Source organism: Cavia porcellus, unplaced genomic scaffold (assembly GCF_034190915.1).
Source record: "Cavia porcellus strain 051 isolate PalLab524CR breed Dunkin Hartley unplaced genomic scaffold, mCavPor4.1 scaffold_44, whole genome shotgun sequence".
In the NCBI taxonomy this organism is placed as follows: Eukaryota; Metazoa; Chordata; class Mammalia; order Rodentia; family Caviidae; genus Cavia; species Cavia porcellus.
The window spans coordinates 5,036,913-5,047,460 of NW_026947527.1; the positions used below are offsets into that span (position 1 = coordinate 5,036,913).

The 10,548-nt window shown below is 50.5% G+C and overlaps 1 protein-coding gene across 1 annotated transcript; it reads left to right on the forward strand.

Moving 5' to 3' along the window:
• Window positions 1-634: 634 nt before the first annotated feature.
• LOC134474933 (endogenous retrovirus group K member 24 Gag polyprotein-like) lies at window positions 635-4,874 on the forward strand. Its single transcript, XM_063244015.1, has 2 exons — window positions 635-1,192; window positions 1,582-4,874. Exon 2 carries the CDS (start codon window positions 1,780-1,782, stop codon window positions 3,028-3,030), a length of 1,251 nt encoding a protein of 416 aa, XP_063100085.1. The 5' UTR covers window positions 635-1,192; window positions 1,582-1,779; the 3' UTR covers window positions 3,031-4,874.
• The last annotated feature ends 5,674 nt before the right edge of the window (window positions 4,875-10,548 follow it).

Sequence of the window (10,548 nt, forward strand, 5' to 3'; positions counted from 1 at the left end):
GGAGCGTCTGAATTAGGATAGGCAGTGAGTGGCAAGGTAGAATGGAGAAAAGCACCGCGGGGTGGTCAGCATGGGGAGTTCAGGGAACATGCAGTGGCAATGTAGGATAGGTTTCTGAAAAATATCGCGGGGAGGTGCGCGTTGTATGGGTTTGTGTTACATTACATTCACTAGTAGGAGTGAGAAAAACATCACGGTGTGGTGTGAATCGGAAGGTATGAATTAGGATAGGCAGTGAGTGGCAATGTAGGATGGAGAAAAGCACCGCGAGGTGGTCAGCATGGGGAAGTAAGGGAACATGCAGTGGCAATGTAGGATAGGTTTCTGAAAAACATCGCGGGGTGGTGCGCATTGTATGGGTGTGTGTTACATTATATTCACTAGTACGAGTGAGAAAAACATCTCGGGGTGGTGTGAATTGGAGGGTCTGAATTAAGATAGGCAGTGAGTGGCAATGTATGATGGAGAAAAGCACCGCGGGGTGGTCAGCATGGGGAGGTCAGGGAACATGCAGTGGCAATGCAGGATAGGTTTCTGAAAAACATCGCGGAGTGGTGCGCATTGTATGGGTGTGTGTTACATTACATTCACTAGTAGGAGTTAGAAAAACATCACGGGGTGGTGCGCATTTGTTGGGAGCCGCAGCCCCGAGCCCGGTCGCCTCACTTGGCGGACGTGAGGCCTGTAGTAAAGAGTGAGGCCTGAGGTAGATTACCCCTCCCATCGAATATGTTAGTTTCCTGCTTACCGCGTAAACAACCCGCTCAACAATATAGTCTGCCTGGCAACTGATGATGTTAGCCAATCAGCTTGCCTTGCTTACTTTAACATGATTGGACACTGTACCCGTATATATACCGGTGCCACCCCTGGGCAGAAGAAGAAGCCAGATAGAAGCCCGGAAGTAGAAGCCCAAAAGGAGCCGCGAAGAGCGGACCGGTAGAGGCTTTGGGGCAGGCTGAAGCACAAAAGGAGCCGCGGGGAGCGGACCAAAGGAGGCTTCAGCTGGGAGAACCCAGGGCAGGCTGTACGGAGAAGGAAAATAAAAAGAAAAGGTTGTCCACTACCAGACTGTGTCGTGTGTCCTTCCTGCCGGCCGGGAGCGGACATCGACATTTGGAGGCCCGCCCGGGGACTGATCACCCCCGCGACGTGGAAGTGGACAACGCTCCAGTACAGAGCTGCGAGACAGGTGAGTTGGGGATAAGCCTGGGCTCTGGGTGGCGCGCACCTACAGGGCTTTTAGACTCCCCTCAGGCTCACGCGTAAGTGGCGGATTCCTTGGGCCTCACGCGGTGAGTAACATATTAAAAGATGGGAAACATGTTAGGTAGCGGCACTAAGAGCGAGGGTGGTTGTGGAGAAAGCTCTCAAGAGCTTACAAAAGTACGCAGGGTATCTGAGCAGGCCCAGTCAGGGAGCTCCCGAGAGGTGTCTGTCAAGGGGAACAAGGATGCTAAGGAGGAGGACGGGGCTCTAGCCTCGGAGTCATCTGACTCCGAGGACGAGGGAAAGTTGAATGGCAAGGAGGCCAAAGAGACCAGCTGTCAGGAGCCTAAATCGCTCAATAAGGAGTCGCAGGGTTCTTTTCCAGCGTTGCCCCGCGAATTGCGCTCTGCTCAACCTGGTCTGCGGAGGAGTGGAGAGCTCCTGAGTGCTCCCCGGCGCGAGAGGGAGGCGAAGCCTTCCGCCCCACCTTGGGGGCCGTTTCCGGAGGCGATCCCTCGCCACGAGGCGGCCGCCTGGGAGCTCCCTCCCCTTTCGCCAGAACAGGAAGTGATGCACGGGCCCCCATTTTCCGCCCAATCACGGCCGCCGTCTTATGCTCCGCCGCCGGCGGGTCGGTATTTTTACAGGCGGCTTTGGCAGGGGGGACGCTTGTCTCATGAGGTACATCCACCTGGGATAGATAGTGGCCCCTACGAGATATTTCCTGTACAAGTAGCTATGGGCCAGGGACGCAATGTATGGGAGCCTTTTGAGATAAAGCAGATTAGAGAACTTAAAAATGCAGTTACAACCTTTGGGCCGACTGCGCCTTACACCATTGCCATGCTGGAGAATCTGTCTTCTGGGCCCCTCACCCCCGCGGACTGGATTCAGCTGGCAAAGGCCTGTCTGCCCTCGGGCAGTTACCTGGATTGGCGAGCCTGGTATGCAGAGTTCTCTGCCGAGCAGGCTGAGAAAAACGCCAATCGAGGAAACCGGGGGTGGAACAAGGAAATGCTTATGGGAAAAGGTCGGCACGCTGATGACCAGACCCAGTTCCCCGGCGCTGTCTATGAGCAAATCAATGCCATAGGACTCCGCGCCTGGAAGCAAGTAAGTGGTGCTGGAACAGCCTCCTTGTGTCTTTCAAAAATAATTCAGGGTACCACAGAGCCATTTGTTGACTTTGTGGCCCGAATGCAAGATGCTGCCGATAAGATATTTTCTGATCCGGGAGTGGCTCAACCGCTGGTAAGACAGCTGATTTTTGAGCAATGTACAAAGGAGTGCAAGGCAGCGATAGCTCCTCATAAGAACAAGGACCTCAATGCCTGGATTAGGATATGCAGAGAGATAGGGGGGCCGCTCTCCAACTCGGGAGTGGCTGCTCTCCTGGCCGCGGCTGTACAGCAGAGGGGACCTCGCGGGTTAGAAGGGGAATGTAAGGCTAAAGGGTGTTTTGCCTGCGGGGAGCCAGGACACATTAAACGTCACTGCCCAAACAATGCAGATGCTAGGCCTCGCCCTAGGAATGAAGAACCATATGTTTGTGGGCGATGCAAGAAGGGATCACACAAAGCTGAGGAGTGTAGGTCGGTCTTTGATGCTCAGGGCAACCGTATTTGTGGACAAGATGCTAGAGAGCCAAAAAACGGCCAGAGGGGGCCCCCTTCACAGGCAGGCCCCCGCCCCAGAGACAGGACAGCTCAGGATGGCAGCCTTCAACAAGGGCCACCCCTGGGTCAGCAGGTGTGGACCTCAGTGTCGCCTCCAGACTTATACAGAAGGTCACCATTAGGATGGATGGCGTTAGGACCCTAAATGACATGCAAAAGCTATTGGGAGACATTAATTGGATTAGGCCATATTTACATATACCAAATTCAGATCTCAAACCCCTGTTCGACCTTCTGAAGGGAGACCCAGATATAGCCTCCCACAGGAGGCTCACTCCTGAGGCAAGAGCTGCCTTACAGAGAGTAGAGGAAGCCTTAGGTGGGGCTACCTTACACAGAATTGAACCAGGGCGACCCTTTGATGTCTGTTTGCTACAGACTAGTCTACAGCCTACAGCGGTGATTTGGCAGAAAGGACCACTACTGTGGATACACCCTAAGGTCTCACCTGCAAAAGTCATAGAGCATTACCCGGAGGCAGTCGCTTCATTGGCCCTTGAAGCGCATGATAGAGCTGTCCAACATTTTGGCTCAGGACCACAAGCCATCCGAGTACCCTATACCGCCAGCCAGATCAAGACCCTGGCTGCCTGCATAGATACTTGGGCCATTCTGAGATGTGTTTTCCATGGGGATATAAACAATCAATACCCTAAAGACCCTATCTTGTCATTTGTCACTCAGCACCCTATAATTTTTCCAAAGGTTACTGCCTCTGAGCCATTAGTCCCAGCAACTACAATATACACAGATGGCTCCAAGACGGGGATAGGCGCCTATGTGATCCTAGGCAAGCCCCCGGTTACCATACAATTTGAACCAGATCAGCCTCAGGTGGTGGAACTGCAGATCGTTAAAATGATTCTTGAACGGTTCTCAGAGGCCATTAACATTGTCTCCGATTCTAGGTATGTGGTCAATGCTATGCAAGTGCTTGAGACTGCCAGTTTAATTAGATCCACTTCCACAGTGGCTGGACTGTTCCTGTCTATCCAGACATTGCTTCAGAACAGACACCATAAGGTCTTCACCACCCACATAAGAGCACATACATCCCTGCCAGGGCCTATGGCACAGGGGAATGCGGCTGCTGACACTGCCACTCGCCCGTTATGGATTTTTACCTTACTAACACCAATCGAGCGAGCCCGTGCCTTCCATGATAAATTTCATGTTAATGCCAGGACACTAGCAAACCATTTCCATGTTTCTAGAGCAGATGCACGAAATATCGTGCGACTATGTGACTCCTGTGCCACATACAAACCTGCCATACCGATGGGAGTAAACCCTCGAGGTTTGATCCCTGGTGATGTTTGGCAGATGGACATCACACATATACAGGAGTTTGGGACTCTTAAATATGTTCATGTTTCCACAGACACCTGTTCTCGCGTCATATTTGCAACAGCAGAAACAGGTGAAAAAGTGTCTAATGTGATCAATCATTGCCTGGCGGCTTGGGCCGCATGGGGCAAACCAAAAATATTAAAAACTGATAATGGACCAGCCTATATAGGCAAAGCCTTCAATGAGTTCTGCAAAATGATGGAGGTTCAATTAAAACATGGTATCCCATACAATCCCCAAGGTCAAGGAATCATTGAGAGGGCTCATAGAAGCCTCAAAGAAATTTTACAAAAACAAAAAGGGGGAGTAGGCCAAGGCCTGGCCCCAAAGGCACGATTATCCATGGCACTATTCACACACAATTTTTTAAATTTAAATAATGATAATCGCTCCCCAGCTGTGGAGCACTGCAACACTTCCCCCAACCATAAAGGGTGGGTGAAGTGGAAAGATGTCCTGACAGGACAATGGATGGGCCCGGATCCGGTAATCAGCTGGAACCGAGGCGCGGTTTGTGTTTTCCCACAGGAACCGGGACGAGAACCACTGTGGATACCGGAGAGACTGACACGGACAACAAAGCCCTCGACTAAAGATCAGACCTGCCCTACTGGAGATCCATCACAGACCAACCAACAAGATGAATAGAAATAGCGGTAGCCCGAAATGGACAAGAAGATCCTCAGGCATATGCATGGCTCGCTCGCCTAGCCTACGACCGAGTCTAGGGACGGTGAGCTTCCCACACTCCTCCTCTAAAAAATTATGATATAGCAGGGTAGATGAGTCAATGACGGGTAAGAGCGTACTCCCCCGGTGCGACTCAACCTAAGCCAGGCCCTACCCCATCCTGCACGTAAGCCGCTGGACTGTTAGATGCTGCCCAGGTCTAAATTTCTCTCCGAGGGGATTTCTTTACGGAGAGAGAATGAGTGCAAGCTTGTGTGCATCCAGGTTCCGTCCAGTTTGTGCCTGGCCCTAGAAAAAGGACGAGGGCCTCAGGGCCTTGGCAGACCATGGGACGGCCGACCAGGGTCTAAGCCAAGGACCTACGGTGGGCCTACGCATAGGGCATAAGCCTCTGCACCCAGTCCAGGAAGGGCTACGATGCGCACATTCATAAAAAATAAAAAAGGGGGAGATGTTGGGAGCCGCAGCCCCGAGCCCGGTCGCCTCACTTGGCGGACGTGAGGCCTGTAGTAAAGAGTGAGGCCTGAGGTAGATTACCCCTCCCATCGAATATGTTAGTTTCCTGCTTACCGCGTAAACAACCCGCTCAACAATATAGTCTGCCTGGCAACTGATGATGTTAGCCAATCAGCTTGCCTTGCTTACTTTAACATGATTGGACACTGTACCCGTATATATACCGGTGCCACCCCTGGGCGGAAGAAGAAGCCAGATAGAAGCCCGGAAGTAGAAGCCCAAAAGGAGCCGCGAAGAGCGGACCGGTAGAGGCTTTGGGGCAGGCTGAAGCACAAAAGGAGCCGCGGGGAGCGGACCAAAGGAGGCTTCAGCTGGGAGAACCCAGGGCAGGCTGTACGGAGAAGGAAAATAAAAAGAAAAGGTTGTCCACTACCAGACTGTGTCGTGTGTCCTTCCTGCCGGCCGGGAGCGGACATCGACACGCATTGTATGGGTATGTGTTACATTACATTCACTAGTAGGAGTGAGAAAAACATCACGGGGTGGTGCGCAATGTATGGGTGTGTGTTACATTACATTCACTAATAGGAGTGAGAAAACATCGCGGGGTAGTGCGCATTGTATGGGTGTGTGTTACATTACATTCACTAGTAGGAGTGAGAAAACATCGCGGGTTAGTGCTCATTGTATGGGTGTGTGTTACATTACATTCACTAGTAGGAGTTAGAAAAACATCACGGGGTGGTGCGCATTGTATGGGTATGTGTTACATTACATTCACTAGTAGGAGTGAGAAAAACATCACGGGGTGGTGCGCATTGTATGGGTGTGTGTTACATTACATTCACTAGTAGGAGTGAGAAAAACATCACAGGGTGGTGTGAATCGGAGGGTCTGAATTAGGATAGGCAGTGAGTGGCAATGTAGGATGGAGAAAAGCACCGCGAGGAGGTCAGCATGGGGAAGTAAGGGAACATGCAGTGGCAATGTAGGATAGTTTTCTGAAAAACATCGCGGGGTGGTGCGCATTGTATGGGTGTGTGTTACATTATATTCAGTAGTACGAGTGAGAAAAACATCTCGGGGTGGTGTGAATCGGAGGGTCTGAATTAGGATAGGCAGTGAGTGGCAATGTATGATGGAGAAAAGCACCGCGGGGTGGTCAGCATGGGGAGGTCAGGGAACATGCAGTGGCAATGCAAGATAGGTTTCTGAAAAACATCGCGGTGTGGTGCGCATTGTATGGGTGTGTGTTACATTACATTCACTAGTAGGAGTTAGAAAAATATTACGGGGTGGTGCGCATTGTATGGGTATGTGTTACATTACATTCACTAGTAGGAGTGAGAAAAACATCACGGGGTGGTGTGAATCGGAGGGTCTGAATTAGGATAGGCAGTGAGTGGCAATGTAGGATGGAAAAAAGCACCGCGGGGTGGTCAGCATGGGGAGGTCAGGGAACATGCAGTGGCATTGCAGGATAGGTTTCTGAAAAACATCGCGGCGTGGTGCGCATTGTATGGGTGTGTGTTACATTACATTCACTAGTAGGAGTGAGAAAAACATCACGAGGTGGTGCGCATTGTATGGGTGTGTGTTACATTATATTCACTAGTAGGAGTGAGAAAAACATCACGTGGTGGTGTGAATCGGAGGGTCTGAATTAGGATAGGCACCGAGTGGCAATGTAGGATGGAGAAAAGCACCGCGGGGTGGTCAGCATGGGGAGGTCAGGGAACATGCTGTGGCAATGTAGGATAGGATTCTGAAAATCATCGAGGGGTGGTGCGCATTGCATCGGTGTGTGTTACATTACATTCACTAGTAGGAGTGAGAAAAACATCACGGGGTGGTGTGAATCGGAGTGTCTGAATTAGGATAGGCAGTGAGTGGCAATGTAGGATGGAGAAAAGCACCGCGGTGTGGTCAGCATGGGGAGGTCAGGGAACATGCAGTGGCAATGCAGGATAGGTTTCTGAATAACATCGCGGGGTGGTGCGCATTGCATGGGTGTGTGTTACATTACATTCACTAGTAGGAGTGAGAAAAACATCACGGGGTGGTGCGCATTGTATGGGTGTGTGTTACATTACATTCACTAGTAGGAGTGAGAAAAACATCACGGGGTGGTGTGAATCGGAGGGTCTGAATTAGGATAGGCAGTGAGTGGCAATGTAGGATGGAGAAAAGCACCGCGGGGTGGTCAGCATGGGGAGGTCAGGGAACATGCAGTGGCAATGTAGGATAGTTTTCTGAAAAACATCACGGGGTGGTGTGAATCGGAGGGTCTGATTTAGGATAGGCAATGAGTGGCAATGTGGAATGGAGAAAAGCACCGCGGGGTGGTCAGCATGGGGAGTTCAGGGAACATTCAGTGGCAATGTAGGATATGTTTCTGAAAAACATCGCGGGGTGGTGCGCATTGTATGGTTGTGTTTACATTACATTCACTAGTAGGAGTGAGAAAAACATCACGGGCTGGTGTGAATCGGAGGGTCTGAATTAGGATAGGCAGTGAGTGGCAATGTAGGATGGAGAAAAGCACCGCGAGGTGGTCAGCATGGGGAAGTCAGGGAACATGCAGTGGCAATGTAGGATAGGTTTCTGAAAAACATCGCGGGGTGGTGCGCATTGTATGGATGTGTGTTACATTACATTCACCAATAGGAGTGAGAAAAACATCACGGGGTGGTGCGCATTGTATGGGTGTGTGTTACCATACATTCACTAGTAGGAGTGAGAAAAAAATCACGGGGTGGTGCGCGTTGTATGGGTGTGTGTTACATTACATTCACTAGTAGGAGTGAGAAAAACATCTCGGGGTGGTGCGCATTGTATGGGTGTGTGTTACATTACATTCACTAGTAGGAGTGAGAAAAACATCACGGGGTGGTGTGAATTGGAGGGTCTGAATTAGGATAGGCAGTGAGTGGCAATGTAGGATGGAGAAAAGCACCGCGGGGTCGTCAGCATGGGGAGGTCAGGGAACATGCAGTGGCCATGCAGGATAGGTTTCTGAAAAATATCGCGGGGTGGTGCGCATTGTATGGGTGTGTGTTACATTACATTCACTAGTAGGAGTGAGAAAAATATCAAGGGGTGGTGCGCATTGTATGGGTGTGTGTTACATTACATTCACTAGTACGAGTGAGAAAAACATCACGGGGTGGAGTGAATCAGAGGGTCTGAATTAAGATAGGCAGTGAGTGGCAATGTAGGATGGAGAAAAGCACCGCGGAGTGGTCAGCATGGGGAGGTCAGGGAACATGCAGTGGCAATGTAGGATAGTTTTCTGAAAAACATCACGGGGTGGTGTGAATCGGAGGGTCTGAATTAGGATAGGCAGTGAGTGGCAAGGTAGAATGGAGAAAAGCACCGCGGGATGGTCAGCATGGGGAGTTCAGGGAATATGCAGTGCCAATGTAGGATAGGTTTCTGAAAAACATCGCGGGGTGGTGCGCATTGTATGGGTGTGTGTTACATTACATTCACTAGTAGGAGTGAGAAAAACATCACGGGGTGGTGTGAATCGGTGGGTCTTAATTAGGATAGGCAGTGAGTGGCAATGTAGGATGGAGAAAAGCACCGCGAGGTGGTCAGCATGGGGAGGTCAGGGAACAGGCAGTGGCAATGTAGGATAGGTTTCTGAAAAACATCGCAGGGTGGTGCGCATTGTATGGGTGTGTGTTACATTACATTCACTAGTAGGAGTGAGAAAAACATCACGGGGTGGTGTGAATCGGAGGGTCTGAATTAGGATAGGCAGTGAGTGGCAATGTAGGATGGAGAAAAGCACCGCGGGAATGTCAGCATGGGGAGGTCAGGGAACATGCAGGGGCAATGTAGGATAGGTTTCTGAAAAACATCGAGGGGTGGTGCGCATTGCATGGGTGTGTGTTACATTACATTCACTAGTAGGAGTGAGAAAAACATCACGGCGTGGTGCGCATTGTATGGGTGTGTGTTACATTACATTCACTAGTAGGAGTGAGAAAAACATCACGGGGTGGTGTGAATTGGAGGGTCTGAATTAGGATAGGCAGTGAGTGGCAATGTAGCATGGAGAAAAGCACCGCGGGGTGGTCAGCATGGGAAGGTCAGGGAACATGCAGTGGCAATGCAGGATAGTTTTCTGAAAAAAATCACGGGGTGGTGCGCATTGTATGGGTGTGTGTTACATTACATTCATTAGTAGGAGTGAGAAAAACATCACGGGGTGGTGTGAATCGGAGGGTCTGAATGAGGATAGGCAGTGAGTGGCAATGTAGGCTGGAGAAAATCACCGTGGGGTGGTCAGCATGGGGAGGTCATGGAACATGCAGTGGCAATGTAGGATAGGTTTCTGAAAAACATCGCGGGGTGGTGCGCATTCTATGGGTGTGTGTTACGTTACATTCATTGGTAGGAGTGAAAAAACATCACGGGGTCGTGTGAATCAGAGGGTCTGAATTAGGATAGGCAGTGAGTGGCAATGTAGGATGGAGAAAAGCACCGCGGGGTGGTCAGCATGGGGAGGTCAGGGAACATGCAGTGGCAATGCAGGATATGTTTCTGAAAAACATCGCGGGGTGGTGCGCATTGTATGGGTGTGTGTTACATTACATTCACTAGTAGGAGTGAGAAAAACATCTCGGGGTGGTGCGCATTGTATGGGTGTGTGTTACATTACATTCACTAGTAGGAGTGAGAAAAACATCACGGGGTGGTGTGAATCAGAGGGTGTGAATTAGGATAGGCACTGAGTGGCAATGTAGGATGGAGAAAAGCACCGCCGGGTGGTCAGCATGGTGAGGTCAGGGAACATGCAGTGGCAATGTAGGATAGGTTTCTGAAAAACATCGAGGGGAGGTGCGCATTGCATGGGTGTGTGTTACATTACATTCACAAGTAGGAGTGAGAAAAACATCACGGGGTGGTGCGCATTGTATGGGTGTGTGTTACATTACATTCACTATTAGGAGTGAGAAAAACATCACGGGGTGGTGTGAATCGGATTGTCTGAATTAGGATAGGCAGTGAGTGACAATGTAGGATGGAGAAAACCACCGCAGGGTGGTCAGCATGGGGAGGTCAGGGAACATGCAGTGGCAATGTAGGATAGTTTTCTGAAAAACATCACGGGGTGGTGTGAATCGGAGGTTCTGAATTAGGATAGGCAGTGAGTGGC

What these genes read in the sequence shown, in the direction of transcription:
- LOC134474933 (XM_063244015.1), top strand. Translation starts at nt 1,780, where the DNA reads ATGCACGGGCCCCCATTTTCCGCCCAATCACGGCCGCCGTCTTATGCT.